The sequence below is a fragment of the Panicum virgatum genome, chromosome 1N, assembly GCF_016808335.1.
Source record: "Panicum virgatum strain AP13 chromosome 1N, P.virgatum_v5, whole genome shotgun sequence".
NCBI lineage: Eukaryota > Viridiplantae > Streptophyta > Magnoliopsida > Poales > Poaceae > Panicum > Panicum virgatum.
Window position 1 is genome coordinate 63,693,815 of NC_053145.1, and position 21,899 is coordinate 63,715,713.

General features: G+C 46.4%; 2 protein-coding genes and 1 long non-coding RNA gene across 3 annotated transcripts; 1 reads left to right on the forward strand and 2 right to left on the reverse strand.

Moving 5' to 3' along the window:
- The first annotated feature begins 947 nt into the window (after positions 1–947).
- Positions 948–6,076, forward strand: LOC120657382 (probable polygalacturonase). Its single transcript, XM_039935687.1, has 5 exons — positions 948–1,636; positions 3,930–4,050; positions 4,513–4,761; positions 4,883–5,036; positions 5,204–6,076. The coding sequence occupies exons 1-5, from the start codon at positions 1,178–1,180 to the stop codon at positions 5,727–5,729; spliced, it is 1,509 nt and encodes a 502-aa protein (XP_039791621.1). The 5' UTR covers positions 948–1,177; the 3' UTR covers positions 5,730–6,076.
- A 7,597-nt stretch (positions 6,077–13,673) lies between these two features.
- Positions 13,674–14,117, reverse strand: LOC120657383. Its single transcript, XR_005668146.1, has 2 exons — positions 14,064–14,117; positions 13,674–13,950 (listed from the first exon to the last, which is right to left on the reverse strand). It is a non-coding gene; the product is annotated as an uncharacterized LOC120657383 (long non-coding RNA).
- A 4,780-nt stretch (positions 14,118–18,897) lies between these two features.
- Positions 18,898–19,783, reverse strand: LOC120654252 (ethylene-responsive transcription factor ERF017-like). Its single transcript, XM_039931768.1, has one exon. The coding sequence runs from the start codon at positions 19,717–19,719 to the stop codon at positions 19,069–19,071; it is 651 nt and encodes a 216-aa protein (XP_039787702.1). The 5' UTR covers positions 19,720–19,783; the 3' UTR covers positions 18,898–19,068.
- Positions 19,784–21,899: the final 2,116 nt, after the last annotated feature.

The following is a 21,899-nucleotide window of genomic DNA, read 5'->3' on the forward strand; positions in this document are numbered from 1 at the left end:
GGATATGCATCTCCACAGCTCACGTCTTGTCTTCTAGAAACATGAAGAAGGCCTGAAGCTCACGAGTCGCGACCCAAGTCCTCATCATCTCACGGTGCCCTTGTGCACACTGCCACACTGGAACATTGTCCCTCTTGCACGGCGGGCAACGATAGATCGCATCAGGTAGGTGCTTCAGATAACCCAAAGGACGGACGGACATTGTAAATTGTATTTTCTGCGATCTGCTGATTCAGACTGATGACGAGCTTTATTCGCCTAACGACAGGCATGCCTCACCCGCCGGCCACCAAATTCTGCTGCTGCTGCGAAGACAGAGTACCTGCTGCGTCAAACCCAAATCCGGGAAGAGACGGTGAAGTGCCCATCAGCCGACACCAAACCATTGCGTTATTGCCCTGCCTAGCTCCATAGTCCTACCTCCTCTGCAGACTGCAGTGGTAGCAAGCAAGCGCATCGAGTAGCCTAGCTAACAGCTGCCATCTCACATCTGAATTCTGAACAAAAGCAGGAGTGATAGATCAAACACTTTCTGAAAATCTGCATGTCTCGTCCAACTACGAGACCTGTTAGTTGTACCTTTTCGTTGTTCCACCATCGACTGAATACTGACTACTGGACTAACATGATGTGTCCTTTGGTCTCCAATTCTTTTTTGAGCTCTCTGGACCAATTGCAAACCTACCAGACGTGGCGACTTCACACAATGTTTGCGAAGAATCGCACTATTTTTCGTGCAATTCTCTCCTCTAAAATTCCCGTGTTTCAAACGAGCCATTGCCAAAGCAAAGCTGCACCAAGCAGATCATCAACCAAGTATGCGTTTTCACCGTCCGATCTCGATCCAAGGGCCCGTACAGACCCAGAGAGGCCAGGACTCACAGTGGCAGCATAGTAATTCTTGCCATCTTCTTCTACTGCATAGCCACCACACCGGGATCGGCTCGCGTCGGGCGGCTTCACTCAAACGGCTCTTCCGCCTTATAAACCTCCGCACCAACTCCCATGGCGGAAATTCTCGCCCTCCCTCACCTTCCCCATCCTCCTCGTCCCGCCTCCGCGGAACCCGAGCCCCCCGCGTCCTGCCCCGCCGATTGAGCCCAACCGCCGTGCCCTAGGTTGCGAGATCTCGGGGAGCGGAGCCCCGCGGCATCCGGGAAACAGGGACCGCGGCGCGATGGTGGAGACGGGCGGCGGGAGGCTCCACCAGCGCCGGGGCGCGGCCGCCTTCGTCGCGGCCAACAAGACGCTGCTCGCTGCCGCGTGGGTCGTCGGGTTCGCGCTGGTGTTCCTGTGGCAGAGCGCCGCGATATCCCTGAGGAGCGGCGGCGCCCGCGGGGGCCGCGGCAGCGGGGGCGTGTTCCTCGGGCTCCTGTCGGGGCCTCTCCCGCCGCCGCGCCCCGCGCCGCGGCTGCGCCCCGCGGCCTACAACCTCACGGACTTCGGCGGCGTCGGGGACGGGCGGGCGCTCAACACCGGGGCGTTCGAGCGCGCCGTCGAGGCCATCGCGGCGCTCGCGGAGCGCGGCGGCGGGCAGCTCAATGTGCCCCCAGGCCGGTGGCTCACGGCTCCGTTCAACCTGACCAGCCACATGACGCTGTTTCTCTCCGAGGGCGCTGAGATCCTTGGCATTCCGGTAAGGAAAGGTTGCGTTTCTGTGTGCTTAGCTGCGGAATTCGAGAAGTAATTGTATAAAACTTCAAGTGTAGCATTGTAAGCCCCAATAGTTAATTAGTATTTAGCAGTACTACTACTTTCATGTCGTGCGAATCTTGAATGGTCATTGGTTAACATTTAGTACAATAACGTTGGCTTGCCTAGTTGACTAGATGGATAAAATATAGTGCCAGCTATGACATAGAAGAATGTTTGTCATCTGACCTCTGATGTGTTCTCCACTAGTAATGTTATGTTGGTACAAAAATGGCAATGGTATAGTGCTTAAAGATTTAGAAAGGTGCGCATTCTTACTTCGAGTTTGCTGGAGGCCTGTGGTAGTTTCACATTTCAAATGGCAAGTTTATTTTAGAGTTAAATACACCAGCGGCCCTCAAACTTGTCCTGAGGTGTCACTTAGGTCCACGAACTCGCAAAATCGAAATCTGGCACCCTGAACTTGTCAAGTTGTGCCACTTAGGTTCATAAACCTTCAAGGGGCATGAATATATGCAAAAAAACCCCTTAAATTTTATCGTCTTCTGTATCTACGTCCTCCTCATCTCTTTCACTTCTCTCTCTCACCGCCGGCATCGGGAGGAGGAGCGCGCGGGGGCTCTGGGCGCTGCCGCTCATTGCGCTGGCGGCGGCGGCGCCCGGGGTGCCGCGCATGTCGCCATGCTCGCGCTCTTGGTCGGTGTCCTCGGCTGGGGGCTGTGCGGGGCCGCCGCGGCGTACGACGTCACGTCCTGGGCCATCGTCGTCGCGCAGCCGCTCTACGTCACGCACTGTTGCAGGTGCCCCGGGGGCTCTGGGCCTTCGCCAAGCTCTCGCTCGCGTCCGCCATCATGCTCTGCCTCGGCCGGCTCCTCCTCTCACGGCGGTCTCGACACCCTGGCTCGCCGCTCCCTCCGCTCGGTCTCGAGACGGCAGCACGGCAGAGCAGGGGCTGCCACGCACCATCCATCCAGATGCCATCGCCGCCGCGCGCCGCACGGCCCAGCCGCGGAGCGCCGTCACCCGCCATGCTCTGCTCTGGAACCAAGCCGCCCCCGCAGACAAATCCGCCGCAGGCACGGCTTGCCGCGCCGATTCCTCACGCGTGAGGCCTTGTCGAGACCCCGCCAAGCTTCCTCGGCCGTCGCCCAGGCTGTCCCGCGCCGGAGTCACCTCCCTACTGCCCGACAGCATCGCCGCCCGCGAGCCCGCGAAACAGAGGAGCTGGCCGCCGGGCAAATCCGCCACCACCACCGCGACTCCGGTCGATTCCTCTGGCATCGGGCTCCACTGCGACCTCGCCGAGCCACCCCACCAGTCGTCCCGGCTCGTCGACCCTGGAGCAGCTCGCCGCCAGAGCTGCCGCGGGCACCACCGCCGGCGCACGGGGCCAGGCCGCTACGGTGGGCCCCTGGACGCGGCCACCCTCCACGCGGCAGCCTGGCCCCCTGCGCGGCGTGAGCGGGTGTGGGCTGCCGCGGCGGCTCCCATCTCCGGACGGCGGCAGCACCAAGGCTAGATCTGGGCGGCCGTTGGCTAGGCGGCGGCGGCAATGCGGGGCCGCACGGTGTCCTTGACACGGAGGATCTGCTCCACGGCACTCGTCTCCGACCTCCTTGACTCAGCCCCACCGGCCTGCGGTCGTGCCTCGGCGCCGCGCGTAGCTCCGCCGGCCTTGTTGCGCTGCGCCGCCCGCGGTCCGGCCCCGCTGCCGCCCGCAGCTCCACCGGCCGCGGCGCGCCCCGCCGCGCGCGCAACCCCGCAAGCTGCGGCCGCTCGCAGGTCCACCCAGCCACGGCCATCCAGCACCGCCGCCGCGCGCAGCTCCGCCAGCCGCCCGAATCCGCGCTTCCAAGTCGACGGGCTGCAGAACCTCACTCAGCTCGAGGTCTTCAACGCGGCGGGGTTCACTCTCCAGGGGGCGGCGGCGTCCGCGGTGGCCGCGAGCTCCAGTGGAAGGCGAGGAGGCAGGGGGCGGCGGCGGCTCCACGCACTGCGGAGGAAGCAGGGGAGGCGTGGGGAGAGAGAGAGAGAGAGAATGGGAGGGAGGGTGTGAAGGTAGAAGATAGCAGTTTTGGAGGGTATTTTTGCATATATTCATGCCACATGGCGCCATCTCAAGGGGTATGGAACTAAGTGGCACAACTTAACAAGTTCAGGGTGCCAGGTTTCGATTTTACGAGTTCGTGGACCTAAGTGACACTTCAGGACAAGTTCGAGGGCCGCTGGTGTATTTAACTCTTTATTTTACTGAGTTTCAGTTGTTTCCTGGACAGGACGAGAAGTACTGGCCGTTGATGCCAGCATTGCCATCCTATGGGTATGGGCGGGAGCGCAAAGGGCCTCGCTTTGGAAGTCTAATCCATGGACAGAATTTGAGAGATGTTGTAATTACAGGTTCTTTATTTCTCTGAATAAGCTATTATTTAAGCTATCCAATATAGATCACCCTACATGATTCCTAATTAAGCAACATGAGTGAAGAAGTGCATCATGTGCATATTAAGTGGTATATAGTGGTTGCAACCATGTAGCATCATGTATTAGTTACATAAACCAACTACTGCACCCCTGTTGACCCTCTAGTTTAAATGTACTTGGCGCATCCTGTATGGATATTTTAACTTTCTGCACTTCTGTTAAAATGGAATCCAACATTTACATCTTGACTTGTATTCTTCAATGATGTTCTACCGGCTTCTATTTGCAAATCTCCTGCTGTAGTTGTAACTGATCAAGTTTGTTTGCTCCCCAATCTTACACTAACAGAAATACAGAATAATGAGGTTCTTTATATTTCACTTCCTCATTGGTAGTTATGTGACCTTCGCATGTTTCCTTATTCTGTCTGTTAAATAGGACACAATGGTAGCATAAATGGCCAAGGTGAAGTTTGGTGGATGAAGCATCGCAGAAGAATGCTGAATAACACGAGACCTCCTCTTGTGCAGCTGATGTGGTCCAAGGACATTATTGTTGCAAACATAACACTGCGGAATTCACCTTTCTGGCACTTTCATCCATATGATTGCACAAACATAACCGTTTCAAATGTTACTATCTTATCTCCTGTTTCTGGTGCTCCAAACACAGATGGCATAGATCCAGGTATTCATCCTGTTATCTGTCTTGAACGGCTTCAGTATATACTGCATTTCTGTAACATTTAAGCATTGTAGCAAAGGACTTGGACTACAAACCCATGATGCTGACATATATGTTTATGCAGATTCTTGTCAGGATGTGCTAATTGAGAATTGCTATATATCTGTTGGGGATGATGCAATAGCTGTAAAGAGTGGTTGGGATCAATATGGAATTGCATACGGACGGCCATCTTCAAACATTTCAATCCGCAATGTAACTGCCCGTTCTCTTGTGAGGTGAGAATTGCGACCTTCGCTGCATTGATTTGCTCACACTTTGTTTCTGTGCATTGTCATCTGAACTTTGATGTCAAACCTCAATACTGGCATTTTTCTTCTTTAGGATTCACAGAACATGGGGCATTCCAGGTGAAACTCACACTGTTTAACCGTTTTGTGTGCAGTGCTGGAATTTCAATTGGTAGTGAGATGTCTGGTGGTGTTGCAAATGTTACTGTGGAGAATGTCCGCATCTGGGAATCAAGGAGAGGTGTGAGGATAAAGACTGCTACAGGAAGAGGCGGCTACATCCGTAACATCTCCTACCGAAACATAACCTTCGACAATGTCCGTGCGGGGATTGTGATAAAGGTTGACTACAATGAGCATGCTGATGATGGATACGATCGGAATGCCTTCCCTGACATCACGAGCATATCATTCAAGGAAATCCATGGGCTAGGTGTTCGGGTGCCTGTTCGTGCTCATGGCAGCGACGTTATCCCCATAAAGGATATCAGCTTCCAGGACATGTCTGTAGGCATCAGCTACAAGAAGAAGCACATCTTCCAGTGCTCCTATGTCCAAGGGCGTGTCATTGGGTCCGTGTTCCCGAAACCATGTGAGAACCTGGACGTCTATAATGAGCAAGGGCAGCTTGTCAAGCGGGCAGTATCCCTGAACAGCACAGAGCTTGACTATGATATCTGAGGCACATACTACAGGTCTACAGCGATGATAGATTGATAGGGAGTAGTGGAAATGGGTGGTGTGTACCCACTGAAATCAAATCTCCCCTGCTTTCTATTTTTCCACGTTTTTTCTCTAGAATTGGAAATAGCAAATACAGAGGAGATTCTCCTCGTCATAGATTTGCTGCTTGGAGTGGCTGATTGTATCTCACCAGTGAATTTAGCCACCAACATTTTGCATTGGTAGAACCTCTCCTGGAGACAAACCTATGCTGTCATTGTAGTTTACGCATGAAGACTCTATAGTATATGTAGCAAATCTTAAATCATGTCAACAAGGAAAGAAGAACCGTGCGATCTCACGCATATATTTTTAATTTCAGCTCTCTGCTGGACTGAATGATCATTTCATAGATTTTATCTGCCGACTCTGTTGACAGTGAAGCGCAACAAACTGCTGCAAGAACGATTGCACCAGAGAGGAATACTAGGCGGTAAGCAAAAGCCGTGAGTATAATTAGACAGAGATCGATCACGACCGGCTGAATCGTCCGCATCATCTCATCTCACAAATTTCTTTCTTTTTTTGATCTCACTCACTCCCGGCCTCTTTTTTGAGGACGCACATGCTTCTGCAGTGTGTAGGTGTAGCCCGTGCCAACAACTCGATTCAGATAGCGAATCTTTTTCCCCTAGAACAGATAAGATCCTGCACGCCCATCGCTTTTGTTGGATGCCACGCATGAGCAACCATATCAGCCACGCTTTTAATCCCCCACGTGCTCTATTTCTTACTGTTGTGTCAATCGCTCGCTGCGGTTGTCATGTTGACAGCTGCACTAGTACTGCTCCAATATTGCTTGTTCATGCAGCAGATTGACCTGTTCTACAAATATACAAGAAGTGTAGAGCTAGTCTGCTGATAGGTACTAGTAGCAATATAATTACTAGTTTACCGTTAGAAAAATTACTAGTCAACTAGTTATACTACAGTCGTAGTTTAATCCGTGCTTGGAATAATTCGATGATGACGGCTACTTAACTTTTTAAAGAATAATATTGAGCGGGGGAAGTCTTGAGAGGTGCAGTGCATGCAGCTGCTGAAACATGGCCTTATTATTCCATATATAGGCGCCTATCATGCTCGTGGCAGTTTCGCTGTTGACTAGTCCTGTTCAACACTGCTACTGCACTTGGAGAAAAGTCTTGCCTCTGGGTTCCTCCAGCTTCCTCAAACAGCCCTAGCTAGCCAGAGAGGTTCATTCAAAACTTTCAGATGCTCAGCTCCTTTTTGAGTAGTTCAGTCTTCAGTGTTTAGGTCTCGTTTGATTTTTTTTAAGTAGCTGTCGCATCGAATGTTTGGATGTCAATTCGAATATTTGGGTGCTAAACTAATATAAAACTAATTGCATAAGTTGCAATTAGGACTCTAGATGTATCTATTAAGTATAATTAATACACAATTAGTGAATAGTTACTGTAGCAATTAGTAGTCAAAATATGAACTAATTAGACTTAATAGATTCATCTCGTGATTAAGTGACGACTTATGAAATTAGTTTTATAATAAATCTATATTTAGTACTCTTAATTAGTGTTTAAACATACGATGTGATGAGACTTATAACTTAAACTAAAAAAAAGCAAACAAGACCTTAGCCCAGTCCGGGCCCTCGATCAGAGTGGCCCGTGCAGCGAGCTCGCTAACTGGCTTCTAGTTAGCTTCCGAGTGCACAGCACAGGGGAGACATTTTGATAAATTTTCCCACGTTAAAGTAGATCAGCCATGACGACTGTCTTACGAACAAATACAAGAAGCAAAAGATGCTTTTGCTAGGACGAGAAGTTTTTCCCACAGGGATCGGAGGACTGAGGGATGGTGAGGTAAAAACACACGGCCTGCTTTCTGTTGACTATCTAGAAGTATGTACGGTATGCTCGTCATACTGATCAAGCAGGACAATCACATTCTTAACAAGTAACACAAGCATCATCGTCCTATTCTGCTTAAGGGCATAGAAGCGAGAAGTTTATTTTAGACCCTGGTCTCTGCTTTTGCTTCTCTAATAACTGAACCACTCACACGCGGAGACATTGATATATAGTCATGAGTGCATGATGCATGCTCCAACTAGCATGCGACCACATAATAATTTTGGCGGCATAGACAACTTTGTCCTTCAAGTTTTCAGCTAAGCCTTTCGTTCAAAAAAAAGTTTTTAGCTAAGCCTCAGTTTTTAATGAGGCGATACTAATTTGTAAACCATCTTTTCTAGCTCAATATCAGCTTTGCTTAAATATTGCGTGCCTAGCTATCAGCCCCGAGTGTTCTTCGCATCACATGAGATGTCTCTTTTTCCCTTTGTTTTGATCCAAACGCAAACAGATTGATTTCAACGCTAATCATTCTCTTTGCTCTCATATGCATGTCAGGTAACTACCGCACTGCGCGCTCTATCTGAAAAATTAACATACTCCCTCCGTTGCCAAAAGAATAGGCCTAAGCTAGCTAGTCAACGCGCCGTATATTCTTCAGATTGGATGTCAACGCGCCCCATGGCCCAAGCTGCTAGTCGAACTAGGCCGTAGACTCAATAGGCAACGACTTTATTCAACACGGGATGTGTTTCTTTCTGTCACTTTGAAAAATGTCTAAGATGTACATCATCGTCATCGTCATCGTCATCGTCATCAGCAGCAGCAGCAGCATCATGATACGATTTTGTTTTTTCAGATAGATGATGATCGATGTGATTGCAACGGTAGCTGATCGAGAATTGAAAGGAGTGGGGCTGTTGTACGTACTGCACACAGCGTGCCTTCTTTTTGCAAACATCACACACAAATACTAGTACAAAAATCAATCACGCACGAAGGGATGATGTAAAGATTGCTTTATTGCCAGTAGTGTGGCTGATCGCTGCTGTTATTATTATCTATAACTACCGGAAAACACTAATTTGCCGTGTGCCTAAAACTTTGTCGTGTGCTTTTTTTCCAGGCACACGGCAAATAACCTATTTACCATGTTGTCTCACAAAAAACATACGACAAACAAAAAGCACACGGCTAACCCCACCCTTTGCCGTGTGCCAAAGCCAGACACACGGCAAACCACTACCTTTGCCGTGTGCCAACCATCAGACACACGGCGAAGTCTCAGCACGTGCATAGCACGTGCGCATACCGTCCGGTGCCGTCTGCTGCCGTGACGGAGGTCCGTCTTTGCCGTGTGCCTAGGCAGGGCACACGGCAAAGCCCTTTTTTCGCCGTGCGCCAGTTGCCAGGCACACGGCGTAGCTGCTGCCGCAGTGAGGCCCGGGACGGCAGCCTTCGCCGTGTGCCCAGGGAGACACACGGTAAAGATGTGCCTTTGTCGTGTGCCTCCCTTAAGCACACGGCAAACAAAATTAAAATGTTTTTATTTTTCCTTCCAAATTTTTTTTAATTCTCCATATAATGTTTTGTACTCTATGATTAAATATGATAATTTGTTAGAAATGTTAGTTATATTTAACTAATTTGTTTTATTTAGATGAATTTTTTTGTATAAGTCAAATTTAAATGCAAAGTGCATGAAATAATATGAAAAAAAAATGAAAAATGATATTAGTGATATTGACTGTAGTGTAAAACCTTAACTAGTAGTTCAAACGAAATTTCAAAGATTCTAGTACTGTAACATTACGATGATCATGGTGGCAAATAGTGTTTAAATTATATAAAATTATAACAACGTCAGAAAATCATGACATTTGCCGTGGCTTCATGCTATCATAAATGGAATGTATGGTAAAAATTTGAGTATGTTAAGCACATTTTGTCACGATGATGTTTACAAATTGAGACTTTCCCGAGGAAGTTTTGGAGAATAGAGAAGGATGAAGTTAGATTTGTATATGTGATGATAGTAAACTTTGAGTTTGACCTTTAAACTTTTTGTATAGGCAATATGCGATAATGATTGCTTCATGGTAAATTTTTAAATTTTTCCGGAGTCATTTGGTATTTTTAATGTATTAAATGCAATTAAATTGTTTTAGTTGAAATAAGTTAAATGTGATCAATAATGACATGAAACAATAGGACAAAATTAGGCAAACATTTTTTTACATTTTACTGAGGCCAAATAAAAAATTTGAGTGTTTAGGTTTAGTTATTATTTTAAATTACATAATCTAACTTAAGCACATGGAATAATAGAAAAACTTATATTCGCCGTGTGCCGTGGATCTGGAAGCCTTAGCAACGAGGAATACAGAGCTAGCACATCATCAAGGAAGCCTTAGCAACGAGGAATACAGAGCTAGATGAGTATGCATTTTCATTTCATTCATCTAACCCCCAATTATGCATAATTTGTAAACAACTTTTTGTTTTGCAGTCCTCGCCACATTCTGACGCTGAGTGCTCCCAGTTCATGGGATGGGCTTTGGCTCACAAGGGCAAGGCGTCCGAGGTCACCTACAATCCGGACAATCCACCCTCGGCGTACTCCAATCCCTCCGTCCACACCCGCATCAATATGTACACAGAGGCGGGAAGGCAGGTCCATGGGCCCGACTGGGATCCGAGTGCCCATGACCTTGACGGAGAGCTCATCATGAAGGTGGGAGGAGGGAAGAAGCATGACCGGTACTTTATAGGCGAGGGCACTCTGGACACGGCCTCTACCCCCACTCTCGCCCAGATTCGATGACAGTGGCCTGCCCATACGCCCAAGGCTATCAGTGGCAGAGCTCCGAGTACAGGAACTTGAGGTAAATCTTGGTTTATTTATCGTTCATTCAATATGTATATAAATTTGATTTCCGTTGCAACATTGCAATAAAAAAAATATTATGTAGGCCCAGATGGCGGCACAAGCGGCGGCACACGAAGCGGCGATAGCTGAGCAGAGGAGGTTACGCGAGGAGGAGGCGAGGAGGGCACAGGCCGAGGTTCAGCAGTAGATGGCCCAGATGTACTCCTTCATTCAAGGTCTTTCGGTTTAGATGTGTCAACAACTACCTCCGATGGCATTCCCGCTGATTCCGGCTCCGGCAACTCCTCCTGTGAGCAACTTGACAACCTTGGTTCTTTTATTTCAAATATTAGAGACCTAGAGATCGTACAGACTTAGACTCACTTTGGACCTAGAGATTGTAGTTTACTAAACGTCATGATTTAGAGTCACTTATACAATTCTAAGAAATTCGAAATGTTTTAGATTATAACTTTTTCAAACTTGATTATTGTCCTAAATGCAATATATACTTTGTTTTGCAGAATCAATCGGCGGCGTCGAATACGCCTGAGTTTTCGCCGGGAATGTCACCGACGTTCCCCAGACAGCAGCCGTTCGCACCGCCGTTCGGGCCTCCGCCGTTTGCCCCTCCTCAGTTCGGCCCTCCTCCGTCAGGCCCTCCACCGTTCGACCAACCTCCGTCGTAGAAGATAAATTTGTATCTGTGAAATCGAGCTACTTCTAGTCTTTCGGTGTGTGAACTTGTGTATTTGTTACTTTGGATTGAGAACTCAAGCTCAGACGACGTGAATTCCTATATATCGACTGTATGTGAACTTTAATGTGCTATATATATATGATGCTTGTGACATTTGTTGTGATAAATAAGTATTAAATGTGATATTTGTGTGTGCGGGTCATTTATACGTTGAAATACAAAAAAAAAATCTGTATGGTCACTTTGCCGTGTGCCTGAATTCTGGCACACGGCAAAGTGACTATATTGACCTTTCCTGTGCAAAATTTTGCCGTGTGCCAGAGTGACACACGGCAAAGTTACCTGACTTCGCCGTGTGCCTCGGGCTCTGGCACACGGCAAAGATTTAAACTTCGCCGTGTGCCTGGATTCTGGCACACGGCAAAGATTGGTACTTCGCTGTGTGTGCCTTAGATTCTGGCACACGACGAAGTAGGGAGCCGGCGCCGTCATCCCCGTGCCGTCACCGTTCCCACTCCGGCCCCGCCGTCAGTGACTTTAATTTGCCGTGTGCCCCCTCTAGCACCCGATAAAAGGCGCGGTACTTTGCCGTTGCGACTAGTCGCCGTCGAGCATTTGCCGTGGGCCGCGCACGGCGAACCTATATGCCGTGTGCTTTGCGCCCTTCGCCGTGTGCCTTGGGCACACGGCAAATGGCCGGAATCCGGTATACAAGCTGGTGAGTAGCTGCAGAGTATATATATACTGCTAGAAATACTTATCTCAGGTGGCCTGGCGCGCGCGTGACTCGCTCGATCGGTGGAGAAGTCCACCCAATCAAGCAAATTAATCGCACGCAACACACGTGGCTGAGAGGAACAGCAGCGGTGTCGTCAAGCCGCGCAAAGCCAAAGCCAAAGTGCATTTGGTTGAGGAATTGATGAAGATGACAGCGAGGAGGCGCAGAAAATAAGTGCCAGCTAGCTACGTTACTCGTCGTAGACTCGTAGTATTAGGTCTATCACTATCAATATGCATGACGATATATGTTATTGTCCATGTCGTTTGGCCACAGCAGCTTCTAGATCATCATCAACAGTAGCAATAACGTCAGCTCGCGTGCTTAATTCCGGACAAAGGTATGTAAAGGCAACTCTCTCTCTCTCTCTCTCTCTCTCTCTCTCTCTCTCTCTCTCACACACACACACACACACACAGAGAGAGAGAGAGAGAGCAAGAGCTCGTGAGCTTAATTTTTTTTGTCCACCTCTCTGTTGTTTAAGATTGAGTAGGTGTTGTTTATTAAGAGTAGCTTAATTGAGTACCCTTTGTGGTGGGTCGTAATGAATCTAAGTCGATCATGATATGATGATGCCATTACTCCCTCCGGGTAAAAGGTTACTTTTTTTTGTTGCATTTTGGATATATCAACATGTAGGATCGACAAATGTAACTTTGACCACTATTGTAATGTACTTATAAAAATAGGAAATCATAGTCATAGCATTGTGTTGATTAGAAAAAATTCATATTATTCCCATATGCTCCATTGCAATATTCAAATAAGAATGCAATTAATTGTTTTGAAAGTCTTTTCCCTGCTTTAGCAATATTCAAATAAGAATGCAATTAATTGCTCTATAAAGTCTTTTCCCTGCTTTAGCAGAGAGCTCTTGCCTCGTTTTTAATTTGAAATGAAAAATTACTTAAAGGATTTTTTATGAATAATATTTGATTTTTGAACCAGCTATATATATTTTAAGCTATCACAGCAATAATATTATTTTGTCAAGGTTATGTTTAGGGACTGCGTCAATATTCAGAACTACACTTTGTAGCGACTTGTTGCCAAGATTGTATTACAGCATAGAATCAACCACAGAAAGAAATAGACACTACTGCGGGATCATGACATGATGGATAATAATATTATTCGGTGAACTATAAGGCACATGCTTGAAAATGATGGGTGCTTTCTGATCTGTGTTGCAAGTTGCCCATATGAATATGCATGAAAAGTATTCCCTCATCTAGATAGTTGTATATGATAAATATGCATAGCCAATACCAGTATAGGCTTTAACTGAAAGCATGCACATGAGTTGGACATGCAAATCCTCGTCAGTAGGTAGATAGCCATAAAATTACAACATTTTCTAGCGCCTCTAAAGCAAAGTTTTAAGGAAAGGGGAGCTACAAATTATTACACCCAATCAAATATTATTGTGTGATCACGATCTCAACGATATAGCCCATTTGAATTCTACCAGGCATCATTATCACCAAAATTATGTTGAGAAAGGTTGCTGATCAGACACTCATAGCCGCAGTCATGAGCATGTAATTTAATGCCTCGTAGCAATGCAGGATGCAGCTAGCTGCAGAGATGCGCCGCCACTGCCATGGCGCCATCTTGCAGCGTAGCCTTGTACAGCACGAGTACTTTGCGCGCGCCTTGGCGCGCCCTTGGTCACTTTAATAATTTTACGATAATATCATTAGCTCTACTAAGTCATATCTCTAGACATGAGAGGTGAAACAATTTCTTAAAAAATATAGGTAGTAAATAATAATCCATTATTAGCATCTCCTTAAATATGTAAGATAGATTAGGGAGAAGCGGATAAAATCAACGGCAAAAAGCTAAAGAGAGCAAATGAACACCTAAATTCTGTAGTCTAAAACATCATTGAGATCTGTTACTAATCACAATTAATGTCGCAAACAAATAAAACAGAAAAGCTTGTCATGCCTAAAATGTAATACAAATGGATGCCATTATCAAGCCTTCTCTTCAGTGGCAACAGATGCAAAAACCTAGCAGAAGCATACAAGGATATTACCTAATCTGACCTGTGCTTAATATTTTCAATGTGGAACTATATATTCTTAGCAACAAAGTATATATGTAACAATTGCTTTTTATTTACCTCAAATTGGGGCATGTAAGAATGAGTCCCTTGTCGTTCCATTGTCACGACCATCTGATGAAGGTTCAGGTTAATATTACAAACAAAACTACAAAAGGGATCAAACTGTATCCACTAAAGAAATTTCAATTCAACATTTTGGATGTTTATTAGGACACTTTGTCACCTTAAACTGAGGTTTAGTATCATATTATGTCATATAAATTGACCTATTAAAGCAACTAAGTCTTGCAAATTCACATTATACTATAATATTTGTAGGATACTATAATCGATGAAGAGGTAATGTTCATGAAAATTCATAATCTGAATCAACATTGATGTGCTTTTTAACTAGTATTAAGTCCATTATTATTCTACACTATTACTATAGAACTTTGTTGGAGTAGCAGCATTGATAAAGATCGATTATATTCGGTAATGGAACAAAAATGTGCAATTGTTAGTATTTTCAATAGCTATATGATTATCTGATCTTTTGGGAAGGATAACACTGCATTCTGTCACAAAGCAGTCGATAAATTGCATTATACTAATGACAGAAAAAAGGTCATAGTATGATATTGACATGATCAGCAGAAACTTTCACAAACTGCAACTCATTTATGCGTAAGAACTAACCTTTTTTTGCGAGAACTAATACAGCACAATGGGTATGAGCCAAACCTGATTGATCATTATGATCGTTAAAGCTTCCTTCACTCATTCCATACACTTCTTGATGACTATTGATAGTTGATTGGGTAGCTAGGGAGTCGTAATCAGGCATTCTATGACCAAATGTTGGATCAATATCTTGCCATTTTCTGCAGAGGGACACAATAGGCGTTAAATTTCTACCTGCGAGAAACTAGACTACTAAAGGCATTAAAAAGGACAGAGGGCTCACGAGAAATTAAATTGAACAATATTTTTGAGATTCTCCTTATGTCTCATCTCAAGGAAGGCAATTAGAGATTTCAAACAAATGTAGTCTCCCTAATACTGGAGGCATTTATTTATTTACTATGGTTAATTAGCATTTGGTAAGATTCGATAAACAGTGAGCATCAATTCTGGAGGTATTTATTTAATTTACCTAGATCTTGAATAGGTAAAGAATCTTGTAGATCAATGTCTAGTGATGGTAACACACATCACGCCATCTATTATGCAGTTTATTATTCTGGATACCCTAAAACCGATAGTGATAGGTGGTAGTTTAGCATGGACAGGCATATATATTTTATAATGTAGTAAACTAAGAGAGCCTGTAGCTGTTCATGGTCTAATGGGGAAAGAAATAATTATCCCAGAAGGGAGTGCACATCAGGACTGCATGGTCTGTAGTTAATTTTTTTAATTGTACATCAAAAGGAGAAAGAAAAAATACATTACCGGTTCAGTTCATTGTCACTCTATAGCACCCAAGTAGCAGCTGAACTTGAACACCACTCGAATCTCCTTTACCACCCTCCTCTTCTGAACAGCCTACATAAATGATGAAGATAGCAGATGAGATAATCAAATGTACATTTTCATTTTCGTTATTGTGGATGAAGATAGCAAATGAGATAATTAAATGTACCTTTTCATTTTCATTATTGTTGAACTGCATGTACAGTAGGTATGGACAAAGCAGAATCTTTGTAAATGGAAAAGTATAGTTACAGAAATCAGAAGCATACTCAATTTGGTTTCATTTTTTATCAACTTACTAAATAGGTGCTAGTTGCTTTATAAGGGATCAACATTTTGAATAGACTTTCTATAGATTTGTAGGCAATAATTGGGTATGTCAAGTAACAGATTTATCAAAGCTTACGATATGTGGAGGGAAAAAATTGTAAAGCATCCCTGATTAAGGAAGGGAAATGTAAAGCATTCCTGATTAAGAATAGTGTTGTTACCTTTACAATTCATCCAGAGCATAGGAGGGATAGTTCTTTGCAAAGCCAACACAATGCTAGAGATGAATTAATAGGATAAAAAAATATAACATGTGATTTCTAGGCAACCATAGCAGTACATGTAGCTAAACTGTATGCATCATGAAGAATAAAGAATTTAGATATGGCTATATGAAAGAAAGGAGAGCACTCGCCCTAAGAAGTCTAGATATGGCACTGTATCCTAACTATCCAACTAAGCAAGCTTAGTTTAGGAAAAAGGCTTTCATTTTAGATTAAAAAGCACTTGGATACTGCCCTTTATGGGTAAAGTTCATAGATTAGTAAAAGAGATCATGCGGCAGCTTGTACAATATAGATTTGACTTAGGCAACGTACTATTATTTACTTGACAAATATAATCTGTAATTAAAATTCCTATTTGTAGCATAGCAATGACAGCGCAATGTATTTGGTCTGAAACAGACAAATAGGTAAAGCGGCAAGCCTCACAGTTGATGAATCTATATAGTGGGAAGCAGCAAAGGCAATAATGCACAACCTTGAACTGGTATAGTCAGCATTTTTTTTGTTCGAAATGTTATCACTGCAAAAAGAGCCCCCAAAACACATTAGAATTAAACTCCACAAAGCCAATAAATGAGATACTTTGTAGAGATAGGTTATCTATAGTTAATATTGGTATTAGAAAGTTAATGACATTAGCAGGAAATTAGAAAAGACTCATTTTGTTAAACTGAAACTATATTAGATGTGGACATGGTTGTAGCGAGAACTCAAAGAAAAAGGAAAAGGAAAAGTCATCATAGACAAGCAAAGTGTTTGACAATGCTATCTCTGGGAATAGGGCGTGTGCTCAGACTCAATAGTGTATGAGCTGTCGTCATAAGCAATGATCATAGAAAATGGTCAGAAGCTTAGGATCAAGAAGAATATATCTATCACTTCACAGGCAATAAGCAGAAGCTCAGATTGCATAATATTAATTGTGCAATTGACATCACAAGCAACTATCATAAGCAAGTATGAGTGCAAAAGCAAAAGCAATGATTATATTAGGCAAAGGGAGAAACCATAAAAAGCAATGACATCAGAAGCTGTAAATTTCAGTTCGGGCTCCTGCGAACTGAAATTTCATAATTAAGAGACGACCCCAATAAATAGTAGGTCCCATTGCTGGCTCCAGAGTACACAAAATAGAATAGGTACAAACAGAGTAAAAAAATGAAACCAATCAATTGGCCATGGCTCCTGCGAACTGAAATTTCATAATTAAGAGACGACCCCAATAAATAATAGGTCCCATTGCTGGCTCCAGAGTACACAAAATAGAATAGGTACAAACAGAGCGAAAAAATGAAACCAATCAATTGGCCATTGTTTCAGTTATCATGGAAGAAACAGAAAGTCTCCAAAGTACATAAAATAGAATAGGTACAAAGAGATGGAAGAAATGGAAGCAACCAACTGACCATTGCCTCAGTTATCATGAAAGAGGCAGAAAGAGTTGCCAAAAATAGAATTAGCACTGCTGATGGTCACTACGTCAACTATGAACAGTTATATAGTAGAGAGATGCAGAAGGAACCATGAAAAGAAAAAAGAACCAATCAATTGACCGTTGCCTCAGTTGTCAATGAACAGGTAGAAAGAGACGGGAAAAATAAAATGAACACTGCTCATGGACATTGCCTCAGTTATGAACACAGTAGATAGGTTTGAAAGAAAGAATCATTGTACTTCATGAGTATTGCCACAATTATGTAGAAAAAGAAAGAGGTATAAATTGTGGAATGATAGCTCATGATCACTGCATCAAAAATTAAGCACATTTATTGTGTATTCATCACAGCACTACCACATTCTCTCAAATTAATCTAACAGCAAGTGAATGGTGTATTCATCATTGCATATGACCAAAATCATGGACACTGTAGCAGTCTCAAGATCCAGCCGAACGGAGCAGGTGGTATGGCAGGCAAGAAAAAAAATGCAGCAAGACGCGTTGAAAAAAAATGCAGCAAGGTAGTAACCATGTAGATTGATAAGAGAAAAGTGGGAGAAAAATAGATCCAGGGTCAAATTGACTCTGGCTTGTTGAATTGCCTCCAAATCGCAAAGCAATGAGACTACAGATAGCAGATTCACTGTATCGAGTACTCGGGGAGGGGGGGAGCGTGAGAGGGAGAGAGGAAGAGCAAACCAGTGAGCGGACGGATCGAGAAAAAAATGGACCCGCACGGACGGTGTACAGCAGGCCGTGCGGGGGCAGCGGGACATCGGGTAGTCATCACGCCGACGCACAGCATCAGGCGTGAAACTACGGGAGCATGGAGAGCCGGGGGGGGGGGGGGGCAGCAGCGCCAGCGGCCACCAGCGGGGCCCACTCGCGCGGCGCAACGGCCATTGCCGAACACCGCCGGGAAAAACAGTTGGCGCCACACCGCAACCCGGTGGCGCCGTCACTGCCCACCACCGTCTCGCGCGGTGAGGCGGCGGCACGGGGATGGGGCAGCGGCGGGAAGAAGAGAGCCGGTGGGGAGAGGAGGCCGCGCGAGCGCCACGCTGCGCAGGAGCGCCGAGGAGGAGGGAAAGGAGGACGAGGGCCCGCGCGGCGTGAGCGGCGCTTGCGTCGACCTCGGTTGCCCTTGTCGGCGGTGGGGAGGAGGCGGTGAGAAGGAGGAGGAGCCGGAGACGGGGATGGCGGCGCGCGAGCGGCGCACTGTGCGGGAGCGCCGAGCTCGCTTGCCCTGTGTCGGCGGGGGAAGGAGGAGGGGGAAAAGAGGAGGACGGCCCGCACGGCGCGAGCGGCGCCGGCGCCGAGCTCGGTTGTCGCATCGGCAGCGGGGAGGGGGAGGAGGAGGAGCAGCCGGGGACGGGGATGGCTCGGAGGAGGAGAGGTGGATCGGCAACGGGGAGGAGAGCAGGCGAGCACGGGGCGGGGGTGGGAAGAAGAATCCAGATGTGAAGATTTTTACCGCTATAGTACTGTGCGGGTGGGGTGAATGTCAGCCGCAGATTCACTATCGGACGCTGTAATTTTTTTTTGCTATCGTGGATAGCCTAACTGGCCTCCGAGCGGTGCACAAATAACATATAGAAATGTAGCTAGCTTGCTAGTATCTGAAGTAGGAGTCTCTCAAGTCGAAGCTCCAGAGAGAAGCGGTTGCGCCATGGATACTGTCTTCCATGTCCTCGTCCGCCGCACCCGGCGGCGGCAGCACCTGCAGGAAGTCGTATGCATTGCTGCCCCACCCGGTAGGGGAGAAGAGCGGCGGCAGGTGCGCCATGACGGGCCGCCAGTCGATGCTCCCGTCGGCGTGCACGGGCGCCACCACCTCATCAGCGCTGCCAGTGCCAAGAGCACCCGCCATGTCGTGCGCCACGGAGCCCCACGGCAGCATCGAGCCGTCGTCGACGTCCATGAGCGCCGCGGCCGCCTGCTGGGCCGTGACGGCGGCGCGGTTGGCGTGGGAGAGCGCGGCCGCCTGCACCTCCTGCGAGTCGCTACTGCATCCGCCGGCGCGGCAGGGCGGCGGCGTGTCCGGGAAGTTGAGGTCCGCGCCGGCGGCCCCGGGGCCGCGGAGGCAGACGAAAGCGGCGTCGAAGGCGCGCGCGGCCTTCTCGGGGGCGTCGTAGGAGCCCAGCCAGATGCGCTCGCGGCTGTTGGGCAGCCGGATCTCCGACACCCACTTGCCCCACTTGCGCTTCCGCACTCCCTTGAACTTCTTGCTGCTCCCCTCCATCTCCGGCGATGACGATGACATGCCGCCGCGATGCAATGGTGCGAGCTAAAGCTGCTGCTGCTGCCGCTGCCGCCTACGACGTCGATCAAAGGCATGGTGGATCTTGGTGGGCTCCGTGGCGCGGCTACTTATACGTCACCGCGGGAGGTCGCGCGCGGCGCGTTGACCCGAGATTCAACTCGCGAATGGCGCGTCGGACGGCGACGTGTGTGGTGCCAGCCACTTGGCAGGCCGTCCGCTGCGCGTCCGCTGTGAGGGGCCGGGTCAGGCTGTGGTCTTGGAGAAGGAGGATGCTATCTTGTCCTATTTGGGAAACTTTTTTTTTAGTTTTACGCTCTTAACTATATGCATGATTGGTTATGTTGCTTTCTTTCATTAATTAGCTAGAATTTTAGTGCCTTCTGTGCTCCGTCCTTATTTGTCAAGTGGTTTCAGACAATTACATGTATCTGCTACTCCATCCGTCTAAAAAATGTAATTCTTGCTTTTCGACAAGTTAAATAGTTTAAACTTTAACTAAAATTATATAATAATAATAATAACATTCATGATACAGAATAAGTACCATTCAATTAGTTATAGAATATATTTTTATAATAAATTTATTTGGAGACATAAGTGTTAATAATATTTACTATAAATTTAGTTAAATTTAAATTAATTTGACCGGCACGGATCCTATAATTGCATTCTTCTATAGACGGACTCCCTTATACGATAGATATTAGTCTGAGTCTTTTTGTTACGATAGAAGTTGACACAAGGACAATAAAAGTAAGTTGACACCAGGACAATAAAAGTTAGATCGGCAACGTAAAGCTGATGTAGTAGATATAAGTACTTTTGAAACATGTAACTCTCTTCTATTTACAACATATGTATTTTGTCCGCTTAAAAAAGTAACTTCTTCAAAAAAGCACTACATTTTGCATATAAAATTGCTCATCAAATGCAACTCATATACCATTTTGATGATGTGCATGATTTTAGAGTCTTTATATTGTGATAGGAGAGAGCAGCACTCACTCTCTCAATTTTTTTTGTTGCCACTACTAGCACAGTGTCCGTGCGTTGCTACGGGTAATATAATAGAAAACCTACATAATACCATCAGCTTTGTGTTCATTCATTTCATACACAAGTCGTGCCTTGATTGTACGATATATTAATTGTCCGTGTTCGGATTGGGATTCTGATGGATTTGTCCGGGTTCCGATTTGGATTCAGATTGATTTGTTTGTACTCCTATTAGGATTCCGATTGACGGACCAAAGAAACATTACTTGCTTTCGAAATAGTTGTTACCACTATATGCTTTATTTGTGCATTTCTTGCAAAGCTTGAGTGCATGTTTAAAGAATAAATCTGGACGGAGTAATAAGTAGTACTGAGCAAGAACGTTTACGTATATCGGTGGCACACGAACAGCTGAACAAAATGATCAGCCTTGCCGCTGCTATGCATGTCCAGCCGTCCGGCTGGTCACAACCTCATCCGTGGCGAGGATGTCCTGGCCGGAGAGATGACCGGCGCCGCCGGGGAGTAACGGCGCGGTCGGTATTCTTCAGCGCCGTCTCGGTCGCAGAAACGACCGCCGGAGTTCCTCATGCAATCCGATGGAAAGCAACCATGGAGGAAAAGCTCGGCAGGTCGGAGCCGCTGTTGCCTACACTTTCCCACACTGCTCTGCGCGACGGTTGCCCGTTGGGCGACGATCTCGAGCGAGTCAAACCGGCGAAAGTGATCAACGTGAGGATCACCAGCCCAGCCCGGTAAACACTTCGCTTCTGCTTTTGTGGCAAGTCGGCTGGCTTCTGCTTTTGTGGCAGGTCGGCTGGGAGGGGGCGAGCCAGCCGTATTCGCTAGAAGAGAAGCGATATGGAATGGAAAGGATGCAGCTCCATGGTCAATGCGGAACCGGTCCAACGATGGACTGACGCCGGATGGTGACGCGCGTGGCCGGCTGTGCTGCTCTCGCGTTGCGTGTGGCGCCACGACAAGCTTGTGTTGCTCGAAAGCCTGATGCGTCGTCGTCCGCCTGTCATCGTCTTATCCGATTGACCAAGCCGGCGAGCTCTGTTTTCTTTATTCTTTTTGGGTTTTTTTTACAAGGATCAAGCTGCTGTGTTGTTCGAGTGTAAACGGAGAAGCGACCCCAACAGAACGGGTAGGGTCTGAACGGTATCGCAGCGATCATACGC

Excerpts from the sequence above, each read along its gene's own strand:
- LOC120657382 (XM_039935687.1), top strand. The coding sequence starts at position 1,178 with ATGGTGGAGACGGGCGGCGGGAGGCTCCACCAGCGCCGGGGCGCGGCC. Across the intron at positions 1,637-3,929 it reads CTGAGATCCTTGGCATTCCG|GACGAGAAGTACTGGCCGTT; the intron begins GTAAGGAAAGGT and ends TTTCCTGGACAG. Across the intron at positions 4,762-4,882 it reads CACAGATGGCATAGATCCAG|ATTCTTGTCAGGATGTGCTA; the intron begins GTATTCATCCTG and ends ATGTTTATGCAG.
- LOC120654252 (XM_039931768.1), bottom strand. The coding sequence starts at position 19,719 with ATGTCATCGTCATCGCCGGAGATGGAGGGGAGCAGCAAGAAGTTCAAG.